At 37.9% G+C, this 18,346-nt stretch overlaps 1 protein-coding gene across 9 annotated transcripts in view; it reads right to left on the bottom strand.

The window, feature by feature from the left end:
* The window catches only part of MEF2A (myocyte enhancer factor 2A), an 81,708-nt gene that overhangs the window by 15,443 nt on the left and 47,919 nt on the right, over positions 1-18,346 (bottom strand). For 5 of the 9 annotated variants that reach the window (XM_065641456.1, XM_065641460.1, XM_065641459.1 and 2 more), the window contains exons 4-7: positions 10,886-11,017; positions 10,683-10,820; positions 7,514-7,733; positions 7,237-7,296 (exon numbers count right to left, since the gene is read on the bottom strand). In XM_065641456.1, the coding sequence (XP_065497528.1) occupies positions 7,237-7,296; positions 7,514-7,733; positions 10,683-10,820; positions 10,886-11,017 (550 nt within the window). The remainder of the gene's footprint in view (positions 1-7,236; positions 7,297-7,513; positions 7,734-10,682; positions 10,821-10,885; positions 11,018-18,346) is intronic. The other 4 variants (XM_065641465.1, XM_065641462.1, XM_065641461.1 and 1 more) reach the window with 2 other exon arrangements.

Genomic DNA, 18,346 nt, shown 5'->3' with positions numbered 1-18,346 from the left:
TTCGGTAGCTCGTGTGTTAAATCTGGACAGTGTCTTTCTTCCACACCCAATACAGTCATTTCCTGCAGTCCTTATTACAAGGCTCTGCCAATCCTTCCGAAACATTTCATGCTTTTTGTGGTGCTGTCAAAAACAACAAAGTCCTCGCCATTGCGTTCCCTGCGCAGCATCATGCAGCAGCAGGGCAGAGCCAAAGCACTTGTCCTGACGAAAGGCTGAGCATTTCTTAAAATGAGCGTTTTGAAAAAACATAGTAAGGATGTGAGAAACAAAAAATGCTGTAAGTGTGTAATACTACGGATATAAATCAAATAGCAGCCCTTTGCTACATATAGCAAGCATTGAACATTTAACAAACACTGAAGCATATGTATTGATTATTTGAAGGATCGTATGCTGGGGCTGCAATAAGACTGTAGAATATTCATTTTTAATATGAAATAGCTTTTTTCCCTGTTAAGAATGTAATATGAAAATCGAATTACAAGTTAAGAGTGAAAGGATAACTAAAAGCATGGTATTTCTTAGGCTAAGGTCAGGAGCCACAGAAAGATGACGATGACGGGATGATGCAACTATATGGCACTTTGCCAAACAGAGGCCTTAATAGCCCCATAAATTCTGCTTACTGTTGTCCCGGTTTTGGCTGGGATAGAGTTAATTTTCTTCCCAGTGGCTAGTATAGTGCTACGTTTTGTGTTGAGGATGGGAATAATGCTGATAACAGAGGGATGTTTCAGTTACTGCTGAGCAGGGCGTACACAGAGTCAAGGGCTTTTCTGCTCCTCACAGCACCCACAGCCTGGGCTGGGGGGACAGGAGCTGGGAGGGGACAGAGCCGGGACAGCTGATCCAGCTCACCCAAGGGACATTCCGGCCACATCGCGTGTGCTCAGCATAGAAAGCTGGGGGAAGAAGGAGGAGCTGGGGGGACATTCAGATGGCATTTGTCTTCCAAGTAACCGTTACACATGCAGGAGCCTGGTTTTGGAGATGGTCAAACACCCGCCTGCCGTGGTAGCAGTGAATGAATTCCTCATTTCGCTTTGCTTGCATGCGCAGCTTTTGCTTTACTTATTAAACTATCTTTATCTCAACCCATGAGTTTTCTCACCTTTACCCTTCAGATTCTGTCCCACATCCCACTGGGGGAGAGGGGTGAGTGAGCGGCTGCGTGGTGCTTAGTTGCTGTCTCGGGTTAAACCACAACAACTATTTTGTATAAGACAGAAGTTGTATCTAACCCACCCACTACAGACCTTTCCCAAAGACAATTATTTTATGCTTAAAACCATTATCAAACTGAAAAATGGAAGCAAAATACAAAATCCTGCCTAAGTGTTAAATAAGTCTACTGTTTTTACTTCCATTGGAAGAACTTTATTTAACTCTAATTCTTTAAAACAGACTATGAAAGCATTTTCAAAACACTTCTTTGGAAAACAGACATCAATGCAAAGATGATAAGCTCTCAATTACATGAATCATAATTTAATTAGATTTTATGATAACAAACACTGCCAAAGTATATTAGCCTACTTATTTAGTCAGAAAATGTTTACTTTTGAAATAACTTCTTTTCTGAAGCTAAATATTAAAACACACCCATTTCAACAACGGTATATCCTGCCTTCAGAAACGTAGTACAGCTTAATCTCATTTATTGTCCTGCAGCCCAGGACGTAACTATCAATTACATGAGCCAGACCCATATTTCACTATATAAATCACATCAGCTGAAACAATGAGCACATGTGGCTGGAAAGTACTCTATGTACTTATTACTACTCAAGGAATAAATTACAGTCATTGATGCCATTAATCTTTTTTTGCGGTTCACCTTTGAAGAAACTGAGCAGTTATGCGCAGTTTTGGAAAATAATTGCAGGCATGCAGCTAAGCAATATAAGATTAAGCAAAACCAAGAACAATAGTAAATAAATATTTATGCGTTCAATGACATCATACAACCCAATAAATGTCACATAATTAGAAATAAAGCGAAAACTTTGTTTGCAATAAGCCATTGAGTCACTATGCATCTAGAAGAACAGATAAAAATCTACTTAAGAAAAACATTTACATATAGGACCTTGGCAGGGGGAACCAAACATATTGCAAGTAAATACAACAATAACATTTCTATATGCATTAGCTGTTCAATCTTTTTTTTCTGAGTCCAACAGCTTTTAGTGGAAATTAGGGAAAAGAAAAACCACCAGCATATGCAGGTCATACCATTTTCAGCTTTGCACAGAAATCACTGTTGATTCTACCATTATTTCAAAAAGCCTGAATTCTCTGCTAGTTTTGGAAAAATTTTACTATGGAATCTCAAGGAAGCTGAAATAAATGTATTTCCACTGATCTTTACAAATCAATACTTCAAATAATACTATGATTAGAATTAAAGTATTCCTTTGAGAGTAATGTAAGATTTTGAAACATGTCTAACATGTAAGCTTTATACTTCTAAGGCAGTACTTTAGATATTAAAACGCAGCAAAGAGAAATACACATGACTAAGTGTCAAGGGAACGCTTACTCATGTTACAAAACTAAAAAAACCCCCTCATTCCCCAGGTTGCTAGATTTTTTTTTTTTTTTTTTCCTAAAGCTACATAAAGGAGACACCATTTTCAAGGATATTTAGAATTTAAATGGGCCTTCTTCAAGACAGGAGCTATTATTCAGAATGCAGTAGCACATCTAAAGCAAAGGCACAGTGTTTTTGTATCTGAACATTATTCAAGCTTGTGCAAAACATCAGCAGTGGCAACCAAATGCCTTTTTAGGTCTTTTGTCAACTAAACAGTTTACAGTTAATGAAATCCAAGTTCCACTTTCTGAACTTGTTCATTTCTACGTATGTGTACAAAGCCAATGTTAAGAAAGGTAAAGAATGGACCACAGAAGTGATATATTTAGAACATCTAGGGATGTGACATTACATATGGTGAGACTTCACACAAAAGGATATACTGCAATACTTTAATCCAGCTAGGAGATTAATAATTTGTTATACATGTGGCAAATTCTAACCAGAATTGTCTTGTAGCTCTTAGTAAATCAGAAAGTCTGGTAAGATAATGAACACACTTAACAACATATGAAATTTCAATTAAAATCTAAGAGTATTTCAGGGACTGAACAGACCACATGTGGATAGGTGGTTTCCAAGGAGATCTTGCTACAATTTAAAAAAACCACCTCAAATGCTTCCTTTTATCAGCATATTTTTCAGGCTGACTTCAGCCAGTCATTTCTTGTGAGCTGATCTAATCAGAGGATGATTGATGGATGGATCGAACTTTGTTAAGCGCTGAAAACATCTAGCAAAGGGTTCAGCTTGCACCCTGTGAAACACCTAGAGTGCAGTCCAGTTCCAGTGCTGCCTTTTCCTTGAGGAGAACTGGGAAGCTGTAAGAATAAAGAGGCTGCTCTCAGTGTTCTTCAGGGATCCTTCAACTTCTCCCTTGGAGAAGGGTGAAGCACCGACTGTTGTATTGATCCATGTAATCTTAAAGACCAGAGCAAGGCAAAACATTATGCCAACAATATTGACATTACAGAGCAGGGCCTTTGTCCACTGCACTTAGCATCAGTTGAACACACATTCTTAAGTCAAACCCCTTTCAATACCAGCTAGGAAGTGAGGAGCTCTGTCTAGTGAAAGACCGCCTGTGACAGATACTACCTGTCGCACTGAAAAGCCAGTATAGCAGATCAGAAATACCAGCAGTAACACATAACCTTAAGGAGAAATATGCTCAAGGTTTACAGCTGCTTTCCTGAGGTGGTCGCCTACAAGTGCCAAGCTTTTTAGCTGATGCAGATGATACAGGCTGGTGAGTTTGAGAGTAGGGGTGGAAGGAGAAGTGAGTCTGTTTTCTTGAGGAAGAAGCTGATAGCTTTGATCCAGTTTCAAGCAAAAATTCTGCAAGAGCTACGTTTTTTCTGGAGTTAGTTGGATACTTCTTGTTGGAGTGTCTCTCATTTAATAAACAAACCAACATGAATACAAACGTATGCACAGAAAGCTGTTTTCTTATTGAAGCCTTCTGGTGTACTCTGAAGAATTGCAGCTTAATAGTCCCTTGACTCAGACTTGTGAAAGACCAAGCTGAAAGGTTCTTTTATCCTCAGACATGCAGAAAGAGCTCTCCCAACCAGCCAAGCCAAGACAAAGGGAACCATTCACAGGTGTGGCCTTTCACAGTCCTCTGTCTTGATCCCTCTCTGGCAACGTACAAGCAGTTTACAGGTACGTGCAAGCTGTCAACTGCACCTCCACATAATCCCTCCTGAGGCCAGGATAAAAGATCACACAACATCTAGACTGGCTCGTAATAGAGACTGAAGAGTTCACAAGACACAGTTTTTCAAAGCTGGTGTATCCTTCAGCTCTGTTCCCAAGAAATTCAATATTCCTAGAGTTACTTCACGTTCTCAGGACCTGAAGCTTAGTGAGGACACTAGAGAAGATACAGCTCTGGAAGAAAGAGGAGAAATTCAGTACTCAAGAAGACTAGATCTTTCTTATGCATTCTCCTGATGATCAAACTGTAAGAGGAAAGATAATTTCCCAGACTATTAACTGGGTCCATAATCTGCATAACTGACCTGAAGGGCTATTTTACTGACAAAGAAATGTACAGACATAATATTGTGTCCTTGCGAGATCTTAAAGAGCCTCAACTTCCAACAATGCCTTCAAAATCACCTCAGACTAGGAAGAACTTACGGAATTCATTATTACAAAATAAATACGCTTTTTTAGAGTTATGACAGCTGTCTGAAGTAAGCTCTCAGTATTATACAATTATCACTAAATTTTCTGTTCTAGACATAAAAAGCCACTTAGCAATCTTTGCTACAACACACAGATATTTTTACTCAAAGATATTTTCCGAAGAAAAACTGTTAAGTTGGCAGATTGACTGCTAAAGCAAATCGTATCTATTCCAATCAAGTTACACAGGACTTGAGAAAAAGACTCGTGTGAACCAAATATGAGCCACTTTATGCAACATCTTTATTTGAACTGGGTCTCAACAATGAAAGATAACATTTACCTGCTTTTTACTCAGAGATAAAAGCGTATCTTTCAATGAAATGAGAACAAAATCTCAAATGCTCAAAACTTCATAATGTCGAGTGAGACTTGGGTTTTTCCTTTGTCTAGAAGAGAGTATCTGGGAATATGGCAGTGCCAGGACTCCAGCTTTTTATCTTTGACATCTCTCCTATAAACTGCGAGCTGCAAATTTGGCACATGGCCTTTCACAACTAAGTCTGTAGGAGAATTGCCCTTTCCTGAGAAATTTAAAAGAATATATTGAAAGCTAAAAGAAAACATATTTTTAAAGTGAATTCTACAACAAATGTAGCAAGAAACTAACATCATTGTTGTCTGCAGACATAATTAACTTGATACATGCACTTCAACTGCAGCTATAAAGCTCAAATTGGCAAGTCAGCAGATTTACTCAATCTGGGCATGGTTTCTTGATTTTGGTTGCATTTGAGAAGGTTACTACTGTGCATCTGACAGCACTTTAAAAAAAAGCCATGCCATATCCTAGTAGAAAGTGGAGCTCTGACAGGGTACTCTGTGGCTCAGCATTCTGGTGTTTACTAAGCATGTGCGTTTTGCTAGAGGGAGATGTTCTGCTGTTCTTGTACAGCCACAACTCTTACTTGTATGCAAGACCCTTCTAGAAATGAGTGGATATATGTATAACATTTTGGGTGCGATGTTCTGGAAAGTAAGAGATAAGTGATGCATTTTGACTTTTCACATAAACTATTAATAAATGCAAGAAGGAAAACATTTTACTGCATTAAATATGTTCACCAAGCTGCTGTAACTGGGTATTTTCTACAGTTTAATATTCTATAGCAAGTGCTGCAAACAACTGTTTTATTTGCTTATTGAAAGAAGGAGTCTTAAATCTGAGGCTGCTGTTATTAAAGCCTGATTTTGGAAGAGGCCTGAAATGGCCTGATAATAAACTTATTTAGTCTGACTTCAGAAATACTATGGAAATCAACATCTGACCTCCACAGTTTCTAAGAATAGCTATCTTTTTTCAACTGAGGAAGTTTTCTCCATTTAAAATCTTGCTTACCTGATGGAAACCACACTTTAATATTTCATATCTTTGCTGCACATAGCTGAAGAACGTATAAAGAGTGGAAAGTCAATCCTGTGCTTTCAGCCTTGTAGTTGCAGCATTTTGTATTTATAAATTCAATTGCCTGACTTTTTATCTTCAGAAACTTCTCCCCACTTGCCACACTAAGTAGCCAGTGGGCAAATACTGAGAGGACAACAGTTGCTTCTCTGAGTCCTTGCTATGAACACATATCAAGGAGAGTTACTTGTATTTCCAAAATTGACCTTCAGTCACCAAGACATCTCCAGGCATGGGAGGAACATGAAGGAAGTGGGTGAACTGTCATTTATTTTGTCTTTCTGTGGCGTGATAAATTTCAATGGCTGCATGACCCTGATCAGAGTACTAAATGTTGTTTAGAGGAGACAAAATATTATTTAAATGAAAAAGTGCTATCACATCTTTTTACTGAAGAGCAAAAAACACTGTGAATTTGATTTTTGGCAAGATCTCTGATTTGTTTTCGAAAGAAATTCTGATCATCTTCCAAAATCAGGACAGAATCTAGCTATCAGCTTCCAAGATTTATTGCTTTCTTTGTACAACTGCTAGAAAACAATTAGCAAGATACACATGGCAATACAAACAAGACAGTCTCTATTTTCTTCATTTTGATTGGCACCACAACCAGTATCAAACATCCAGGTATTGTGAAAACTAAAGTTGAGAACACAGACGAGTTTTTCTTTAGTGTAATAGTTTAGTAAGCGCAGTAAATTTCATACAAAGAAATTCAGCGAACGTAAAATCTCTTTAGAGTGCTATAATTATACCAGTAGAAAAAAACCACAAAAGCAAGAGCAGCATGCTACTACTGAAAACCACTAAAATAAAAAATGCAGATATTACTGAAGTAGAAAGGGCAAGGCAGTAAACAGTTAAATGCCCGATAAGAATTTACAAGACTTGACAATTTCAAGGCAACTAAGAAAACGGTGACCTTTGTTCTTCCACAGCCACTTTTTCAAACGAGGTCAAAATAAAAAACTGCTTCTGAATAACTGTGAAACTAAAACCACAACACCATTTTTCAACAAAGACATGATACCACACTTACCAACTGGACTGGTACCAGCTCCATTTGGCACTGTGAGGTCAGTTGTTCCCAGCATTCCACCTAATAAAAATAAACCAGAGCACTAAACTCACTTGCTCTCATTACAATATTGTATCATTTTGTACTTCAAAACTTAAAGCATTTTAAAAAAAGGAAAATGCACCAATACCATTAAGGACTTGTTACTTGGGGTTTTTTATTGTTTGTGAGTTTTTTAATTTAAAAAATAAATTAAAAGAGGGTATAAAAGGAAAGCACAATGGTACTGGAATCTTACCTGCGTTGCCAGTACTGGGTGGTCTCTGCGGGGCCCCCGGGGATACGTTGCGATGCAGGGTGGTCTGCGGTGGGGAGAGCATGGTCGTGTCCGTTAGCGATGAACTGGCTGCCAGGGATGGGGACACCAGGGAACTCCCCGGGTTACTGTAGGTTAAAGTGTTGGGGTTGGACACTGGAACCGTAACTGACATGGAGAAGTTCTGAGCAGGCAAGCCAGGCTGGAGGAAAAAAGACGAGCGACACACACAAGACAACAATATTAGCGTTAACTATGTTTGCAGAAACAGCACATTATAAAAACACACATTAAAGTTTGCCAAGAATTATTCAAGTTTAAAAAAAAAAAAAGTTAATTATGTTAGTTTTTAAACTCTATTAAGCATACAATTTTAAAACATCCATTTGTTGTAGCATATGGTGTTAAACTTATACATCATATAAATACAGTTCCAAATGAATTACTCATAAATGTCTAAAATACCGAAAGCTCGAATACAAAAAAATTGAAGATATTCATATGAATATGCAAGCTCAGAAATACAACAGATTTACTAGTTAATTTGGATTATTACAAAGCAACAAGCTGAACATGTCTACAGATCAATGAACTGTTGCACCTTCAAAACGTAAGCATAAACATGCACATTATAAAATATAGTCAGTTATTACACAAAAAAGTTAGTAATAACATTTTCTACTGATAACCTTGTCAAAATATTGCTACTAATCTCTAAAACTTTTTCAGACTACAAAAAGTAAACAGATCTTTAGAAAGTCACTAAGTTCAGCAATTTGAATTTAAACATTTCAATTGTCATTATTCTGAGCAGTGTTCCATAAAACCGTGCTTGAATAACCACCCCGTGTTTCTTTTTTTCCTAGTCTCATTCTTTAACATTCTAATTTTTACAGCATTATATAAAAGGCAACTACTTTTCTGAAGTATATATGTTTGTTATTCAACAAGTATTTGAATCAAAAGCTTAGATGCCTGCCCATCTATGGTACTCATTTGGTTCTGACTAACTTCTTTGGCCTTTGTCTCATTCCTTTCCTTTGACAGTGACGAACTTCTGAAACAAAAGGGACTATTTTCTTTCACAACTCTCATAATTACTGGAAACAAAACCATGACAAGTACAATTTAAGGGTAAAAGCTGGGTAGTATTTATTGACGGAACAGAGAGATAATAGTTTTGGTTTAGAGGTCAAATGCAGATGACAAACATTCATGACCTAGCAAGTATACTTAAAAAGATGCACTTTTGTCATATGCAGCTTAAAATTCGCTTAGAATGATACTTCTATACAAAAGTTTTGCCAATGTTATAAATATAACAATAACTATACTAATAAAAAGAGCAGAATACATTTCCTATAAGAAATAAAATCTCTTACTAGGGAGGGCCAATGACAGTGTCCCCACTGAAGCATCCTAAGAATAATTATCAATTTTTGGCACAGACGGAAGGAAAAAGTAATGAAGCGCAGCGACGTAATGCTAGCAAATCATTCACAGTATCTAACTAATGACAAGCTGTACTGGTATTTGTTTTCACAAGAAACTACTTCAAGAAGCTCTTCAATATCTACAAGAAAAAACGTTTTAAACGGTAACTCAAGTAACTCAAGTAACTCAAACTAAACTTGAAATACCTGAAAGTATGCTTTAAACAATGCTAGAAGCTAACAGATGGAACATTTTTCTGTAGGTTTCTCAATATAGAACTAATAAATGACAGCTTCCCCTCACACCTTACAGTAATGGCTGCCTCTGCCCATCTACGGCACTCATGTGGTTCTGAGTGAATTCTTCGCGCTTTGCCTCATTCCTATCCCTGACGGTGACGAGGGCACTAGAACAAGAGAAACTGTTCTTACACAGACCCATAAGTACTGGACACAGAACTGTAACCAGTCCAATTTAAGCTATAAATCCAGAACTATAGAGCTAAAAAGTAATGTTGTCTTTTTCATTTCCAGATGTCTGCACAGACAATTCAGGCTGTTCTTGAAGACCACAGAGAACCAAGGGAGAGCAATTCAGGTGTAACATCCTGAGAGACGAGGCCTGAAGGTGTCTCAACACACAAGTGTTCACAAAAGCTTCAAAACAAAGCAAGAACAAAAGATACTGACTTCATTCAAGTATAGAGAACTTGCTAAAAACGATGCCGGTGTCATGACTATCAGTTTGCTGTCAAGTCCCCAGATCCAGCCTTATTGCTCTGAACAATGGAATAATTTCTAGTATCAGCGAGTCATCTGGGGACACCACTCAATTGCCCCAGGGTCTGTGCCAATTAACTTAGCTAGTCCATTTACTTTAATTGCTACAAGATTTGCAATGTTAAAAAATTCAAAGGCTGTGGCAGAGCCCTGTATGAGTTTTCTTAGAAAATACTTCCCCCTGTAATATCAACAATAATTGGGTTTTGTAGACGAGAATTAAATTTCATTGTGTACACCGTCATGAAAAACATGCAAAGTTTACACTGCTGTTATCCCCAAACTTCTTTAGTTCTGAAGCCAAGTGACTTATGGCTGCAAAGGGGTTTGGCACCTGGGACAAAATTTTCAAAGATCTTTTAGTGTCTAAGGAAGTACCTGTTAGAATTTCAACAGCAGTAAGACACCAATCTTTTGAGGCTCCCATTGTGCACCAGTCTTTATCTTTAAACATCTAAATACCTTTCTACATCCAGTCTTGAGCAAAATAGATTCCACTGATTTGACAACGAAATTAATCCAATTATAATTGCCTGCTTGTAACACACTGTAAAATCTTGATCAACAGACAGATAAAGAGCTACAAGATGTAAATAAACTATCCTACATCCCACAACAAAATCTATCTTTATAAAAATATTTTAGGTAGGATCAGGCAATGCAGCAAGGCTCCCGAAATTTAGAAATGTTACCCCATGTTCGCATGGTATGAAAAACTGTGAGTGCAAAAGAGACGCTAGAGATACATCTTCTTATTCTTTAAAATAAAATTTATTTTAAAAAGATCAAGTATCAGCATCTCATTTTTCCTCAAAAACACGTATTCCCTTCTCAAACCGTTATGTCCTCTTGTCTTTGCAGTGGTTTTCCGTGGTAAGCAAACACCATGAAAATTCTCATGCACGTAATAGAAGCACAAACCATACTTTAGTACTCACTGCGATTTTATGATTCCGCATCATATTATCAAACTCTTCATTAATTTTTTTATATTTTTCTTCTGTATGTGGCGTGAGCACATATGAAGTATCAGGGTCCGGGCTGTCGCACCCTCTGTGTTCCTTCTTGTTCAGAGCCTAAATAATGAAGTTAATAAAAAGGATCAACAAATAAAAAGTAGAGATAAAATAAAAGTACTTACAGGGCCTCGCTTGAAAATAAAATCACTATCTTCATTTAGTTTGCTGAATCTGTCCTCCGATAGTGGACTGTGCTCAAAGTAATCGTCAGCATCAGGGCTCTCACAACCATTAAGGCCTTTCTTTCTTAAGGTCTGAAATACAATTGGAAAATTCACATACAAATCATACTAACTTGCCAAAAGGTTTTGCATACTACTGAATCATTCAGAGCCACTGAAACTACATGAAACTTTCACAGACAAAACTCACTGTTGAACAGACTATTTCAAACCAGTGGCATAGTACGCAAAGAAAAGGTTCATTCAGAGGCACCGACTCTCCCAGGTGCCATCTCCTGGGTAACTTTAACCTACAACCGCTTCATCTCACCGTGCAAAACCCTTTTTAGATACTGGCTGATGTTGCCTGACATACAAGGAACATTCAAGCCTATGGCAAAGGAATTAACGTCATCACTGGTAACTAAAAACCAGTTTACTGGATCTTTAATAAATTGATTTTAGCATTCTAATTTTAATATTCACATTTTAAAGAGCAGACAGTTAATCTCTGAGAAACACAGTGGCTGAAATTTTCCATCAAATTCAACAACTGCAGTACATTAACATATGTAACACTTGGTCTCAGTCGTTTATAAAGGCAGAATTTTCCTGCACTTCTGTCATCCTGCATGATAACAAGAACTGCAAAAAAGTATAAAAAGAAATTACATAATCCCTCTCTAAAATGACTTAAGTTTGCTAAATATGAGTTTTTTCAGACTCCTTTAGACTAACTTGATGTGACTGCTTGATTGGGCTACTTCCCATTTTCTGATGGAGAAATCACATCAACATCCCTTGGAAAAAAAACCAAACTTGTCTACAATCTAGGCATCACAAAGGAGCTACTGAAAGGAAGGATGTGAAACTACATATCTCATGATCAAATTTTAGGATGTGTATCCCTTGTTGTTTTTCTTTTTCACCCTATTACACAATCAGAAACCTTTCTTTGCAAGTTCTCATTCATAAGAAAACAAGATTTAAAATACTGCCTATGGAAAAATCTTTAAGGCTTTTTAAAAGTTTCAAAAGGAAAGCAATAGCAATTTTTAAACAGGTACACGTTTACTGTACGTAAAGCAGCAGCAGGACTATACAGGCATGAGGTAGGTTGTGTGTTTTCTTTTTGTGAAGAAAGTGTCTATATTCTATGGATTTTACACTAAAAAACATTTATAAATATCTGAAATCTGCAAGCTGACATTCTCAGCACCATAAAGAAATTGCATTTGTTTTCCTATAGAAGCTATGTTTCCATAACACACTAAATTCCTGATTAAAAAAAGACACAATAATTATATTTTAGACTATAGTATTTATCAACATTTTTGCTCAGTGCTATCTACTGATCTCTAGTACAATTAAAAAGTACACAAGACTCTCTCACTATCCATCAATATGCAAAATACTGCCTATTTCTACTTCAGTTTTAAAGCGGTACTTGAAAATTCAATTACGCCGTCTGAAATTCTTGAATATCACAGGTCACCATAAGCTATAATTCCTTCTCAAGTTTCTTGGCTTGCTCTGCGTATCCCCCCCAGTCTCTGGAACTCTCGCAAAAATGTAATCACTAAATCAGCATATGGGGAAAACAGGTGTAGGTTGCTCCGGCACCTGTCACAGCACCGATCCTGCTCCTCTAAACCAATCAGCTGGACACTTATATGGACTTGGCCATACAAGGGCCGTTCGGCCTCTCAAGGTCGGAGCCTGTTATCCCTCTCCCAGCCCTTGCTAACAAGTCAGCCTGCCAGTCTTCTACACTTGGATATCAGGAGGAAAAAATGTTAACACTGTATAATCTGGATTACACTTAACCCCTGCAACCCACCGAATTCCGTAAATAGAATCCAAATGTGTCTTTACACGGCGCTTAGCGGCAACACGCATACGCAGTGCCCAAGACTGGATTAGAAGCTGTATTTAGATACTATAAAGATCTCGCAAGAAATATGCATAATGTCTAGTTCACCTCCTTTGATAAGCACATTAGAGCGATTTTAAGTGTTGCAGCATGGGAGTTTCATTAGTGCTCCTTTCAATATTCTAAAACAATCAAGTGAAAGCTTTTAAATGTAAGGCTGCCAAATCATCCCCGCGGATCTGCCTGAAAATTATACTCAAAGTTCATTCTAATGTAAAGGAAGAGATTTAGTTGAATATAAAAACGCATCCTTCCTCTCAGCGACTGGTTATTTTTATTTTTGATAAGAATGGGGTTAACTCTGTTTTGACTCATGAGGAAGGAAAATGCCTCAGTATCTCCTGTTTCAAGATTCTGGAAACCTTCACACCAGACGGGGTTCCTGTCATTGTGGAAGGATTTAAGCCACAGTTCACTGTTACAGATAATAAGTCTGGGTCTGATATCCAAAGCTCTGTCTCCTTATCAGTAAAGCACGAACTGCCACTTTGAGGACCTAACCATAAAAAGCCTGCCAGCTTTATCACTGCCCAGTAACAGAACAGTCCAACGCTGGTGCTTGGCGGCTCGCAGCGCCGAGCGGAATGCTGGCATCTGTTCACACGGGCAGGCGCGGCCCACGCAACACAGCCCGGCCCCGCTTCTCCCAGCCCGCGGAGCCCACACCGTAACAGGCCCTCTCTCCAGGGAAAACAAGGAAAGAAAGGCACGGCAACCGGGAATCGGGCTGCAGGGACACAGGGAAGCCAAACGCCAGCAACAAGCGCTGACTCCACCCTCGAGAGTCGAGGTTCTCTACAGCTAAAATGTGTTATTTCTCTGATTAATGCAAATTACTTGCCCTCCCTGAGCTGTTTCCAAAATATTATCGTGGAGACTAAAATTTTATTAACTCTGAAGATGGGGATGGGGGTGGAATACCAATTAGCGAGACCAGAGAATATTTGTGTAACATGAATTTTATTTCTCAGCTGTGATATGCAAGCTTGCTTAGAATAAAAATCAGAGGTTTTGCAGTTGAGGCTAATAAATATAGAACATAAGTTTTTTTATTATAACAAGAGGTGGGGAAAAACACCACTAGTTTTCAAGTTTTGCTGTTGGATGCTCATTGCAATTATTTTCTGGCGTTAACTCTTATTTTCTATGTCATCTAAGGGACTGTGTAGCTGTTTGAGTTAATCTGTATTATTTTCCACTTCCTTTAAGACTCAGCTAAAGTTACTGGAAATTATTTCAATATGTTTGCCGATACACCGTACTGTGCCTTCAGTAACTGGCATTGTGAAGCTTTGATATTAGACTGGATTAACTAACTGATGAAAGTACTGATTTTTGTCAGAAAATAATGCAAAGTGTTTATGAGGAAACAAGGCAAGTATGAAATCTTTTTTTAAAAGAATCAAGCAAACACAACAATATAGCTGTGTGACATATAAAGTAACCGTACAAGTGTTCCAGACAGCTGTGGTCATCTTGATATTGCAGAACGACCCAAAACTTTTACATGGCTTTTTTTCTGTGTAAAACTGAAATATGCAAACATAATAACTATTAGTTTCATATTGATTTTAAATTTCTGAATGACAGAGGTGAGAAAACATTGTATGAGAACAGTTGGAGTAGCCGTGACAGGCTTAAATGTTACATTCAAGCACCTGGTACAAGAGCCCCAATATTTTCCTGAACTTCCCCAAACATATGTAAAGTACTTTTAAATTGCACTGGATTTTGCCAATTTAAGAAAAGAATCATGCCTTGGCAAGAAGCATCTACAGAAGAAGGGCTTCTTGCAAAACAACAAAATAATCTGCTTCTCTGTGCAATTCAACATAAATTTTACTAAAACTGATAATACAGATAGCAAAGAGCACAAAAATACAATGAAGTTATTTATTGTATGATCCACAACGAAGCAATGATGATATTCTCACACAGACTGACACTGGCTCAATATCCTGGTCAGGAGCAGCTCTGGAAACCAGAAACCGCCCTAATAAACACAGATTATTGCTACCACAGATGAAGTTACATGACAACCCCCCAACTGCCCTCCTTTCCCATGGAAGATCCCAGGTTTTACATCCAACTCCGACAGGACGTGTTGCTAATGGTTATAAGAGCACAACCAGCAGGTTTTGTGCTCTGATTTAGTGAGCGTGGTTAAAAAGCCAACACGTCTGATATTAGTGATCTGGGCTCCTTACCAGCTCTGGCAAAACTGTAGAGAACTTGATTATATTCATTGTCACCTCAGGAAATAATATTTTTCTGCCTTAAAATACAAAAGTAGGACGACCTCATATGTAAAAAGTGTTACGAAGAGCAAAAAGTGTCAGTTCATTCAAAACATTTTCAGTGTTGGGTTTCTTGTAATATTACACAAAAAGGAAATGGTTGTTGCTATCAATGCAACCATGTATCATGTTAACAGCTCTATTTTTGCACTTACTATTGGAGCTGGCCAAACAGGATTTTTTGTTGTTTCATCCCAAATTATCAGAAAAAACACTTCCAAAATTTGACTAAGATTGAAATGAAATGTGATTTCCCTTGGAAAAGTCAAACCTTTCACTGAAAACCACTGGCTAGTTGTTTCTGCTGTTGCAGTCAGAGCACAGAAAAGCTGTGAAGCAGCACAGATGTGCAGTAAATACTTTAAAAAAAATAGTTTAAAAAAGTGTAAGTATAGTGGAGAGGGAGAGGACACCGCTGCCACTTGCACCAAATTCCAAAGGCTCCTCATCCACAAATGCAGTTGCCAAGAGCTCACACAGCTCTGTGCAGGAAGGATGGGACTCAGCATCGATCTGTCATCTGCGATGGGAATATGGTAAGACCACTGAGGCAAAAGATTGTGAGGTTGCAGTCACACCAATAACACACAAAAGCTGGTACCATTACCCCAGGTTGCAATAGTGCCTCTCCTATCAATTATCAGGATCGAAGAAAAATAATTCCCAAAGGAGAGATCCAAGGATAGCCAAGAGCTATTTAGCTATAGCATAGCCTCCAGGATCAGTCTCACATTCCACCTCTGCAGACAATTATAGAGATCTATGCTTTAAGGTTATTTTCCCAAGCTTTAAGGGAACTGCTGAAATCGCTGTGGGTGCCGTTTGACAAGTTGAGAGTAATAACTGACTGACACGGAAAGTGCAGGATCCTAGAGACCACCCTTACTCCAACTTCGATGTTCACTCAAGCCTGCAATAAGTCGTTTTTTTTTCTTCACTGAAATGACAGAGATTCTCCATGATTATCCTTCATGGAACTTATTTTTGCTGGGTTGGTTTTCAGTTGTAGCACGAATAAGGTGGTTTTGCAATGTATGGGTTGAGCACGGGATACAAAGCAGGCAGAAGGAACGGCCTGTCCGTTCTGGCAGCAGCAAACCATTGCCTCAGCCATCACTGACAATCACATCCTGCTCAAAAAGCCCCACCTCTTTTCTGAGATATTCACAAAACGAAGGACAAATACAGTAGTCACAGCACAAGACTCCCACCCAGTTTTCATTCTTATGTGAAACATCAGTGAGAAAAAAAAAGGGCACATTCTTTTAACGCAGTTCAGCTCCTCACAGCAGAAAGACTTCAGGGGGCAAGAACTACATGTATCACCGCAAACTTCACATATAGCAAAAAGTAATGCTGAAAACATGACAACCGCTTTATTTTTTGCTTCCTGTTACATACTACTATCAAGAAAGTGAGCCTAAAAACAGGCTGGATTTTTCTTATTTTATAACACAAAATATTTCACTGTCATCACCCTGAACAATACTATGGTGTACCATCCTTTACACATAATTATGTCTCCCTTACTATGTACACAATATATTAAAGTATCCAAGGAGTATTCTTAGTGACTGAAAACTATTTATAACTTTTAAACAGCAGCATTGCATATACAAATTTTACCACTGTCCAAAATACAAGCAGGAGTGAATCCTAAATGCAGCGTACACATCAAAAGTGAACAGCCAGAGAAAAACCGTATCATTCAACTCTGTAACAGTGTTCTGTGTTTGAAGCTCATCAACGTTATTTCTGTAGGCTTTAATTTTACATAAAATAACCCAGTCTATCTACCCATGAAACATTTACAAATTTTGTAAATTTTCCTCAGGCTCCATTAATATTCTCAACTTCAATCACTGAAGCATCTGCAAATTTCATTAGGAAGCCGTTTTTCATTCCTTTGAGTTAGGAGACTACTTAAGTTTAGCCCTAATCCTATTCCTTTTAGTACCCCTCCCACATTTCAAGTCACTTTTTGCTATGCTATCAGTTAGAATTTCACATTCTAATTATAGCCACAAATACGTACATCCCAGAACAGCACAGTAAAGCAGAGAGGTGCCCAGCTTTCAAAACTTCAGTGAAAAGCACAGGAGGTCAAATTAGATTATGACTGACATTTCTACAAGCTAAGCAACTCGGAGAGCTTAACTTCTTAAAGAAGAAGGACTCACCAATCTTTCTGGTAGGCTCCCCAGCCAAAATAATGTATACTAAGTAAAATCTGAAAATCTGACATATTTAAGTAAGCTAAAAGTAGAATAATATTTTCCATACTTGTGCTCAATTAGTAGTGGTAGTTCAAATGTAAATAATTTATATTACGCAAAAATATCTAGACACCAAAAATTCTGAATACGGTACTTTAACAAAGTTTGTTACCATGATTATATTTCTTAGCCAAATATCACAGTATATTAGGAAAGAAAGGAGGTTTAGGATTACTTATTCTAGCGTTTTACAAACAAATTACAAGCTTGCCTAGCAACAGGTCATAAAATATAAGAAAGAGCCCTTTAGGCAATGCTCTGCTATGTTCAGTTTTAGACAAAGGTATTCATCATTTACCGATGAAAAATGTTCATGATTTGAAATTTTATCAGTGTCCCTGTTACATACCACTCCAAGAAAAGACACAGTCTTGTTTCAAATGTTGGAGCACTTCCAGTATCTGGCAAATTTTAACATGTATCCCGAGCCTGCCAAACACGAAAGCTAGCTGTCAAATTCCTCCAAGATATGATAAAGATGGCACTCAGGATCCAAACTCTCATTTATATAAAACAACACATACAAAAGGCTTTAGACGTGATATGGTATAAAGTTAAACTCTAGCTTGAAGCATCTTTGCTGTGAAACATGATTTTAAATAGATAATAACAAGCAATTACTAATGAATAACGATTTTACGGGCTATAAAATCCAGCCTTCTTTTCACCCCTAGAATATTACACAATGCACTGGACTATAAGATATAGGAAGGGAAGCTCCATACTTGTATTGGTGATTCTTGAGAAATGCTATCTGTAAATTGTGGACTTTATAACACAGTTGCTGACCTACAAACAAGCTGGATTGCTGGTTCCTAAATGAACTTCTTGAGATGTAAAATGACTAGTAATCCATTAGCACTGACAATACTCTTCCCACAGTGAAAGCTAAGCCAAGCTCTCAAGAGATTTGATG

This window comes from Caloenas nicobarica, chromosome 10 (assembly GCF_036013445.1).
Source record: "Caloenas nicobarica isolate bCalNic1 chromosome 10, bCalNic1.hap1, whole genome shotgun sequence".
Taxonomy (NCBI): domain Eukaryota; kingdom Metazoa; phylum Chordata; class Aves; order Columbiformes; family Columbidae; genus Caloenas; species Caloenas nicobarica.
This window is presented reverse-complemented; position numbering and strand designations above follow the sequence as displayed.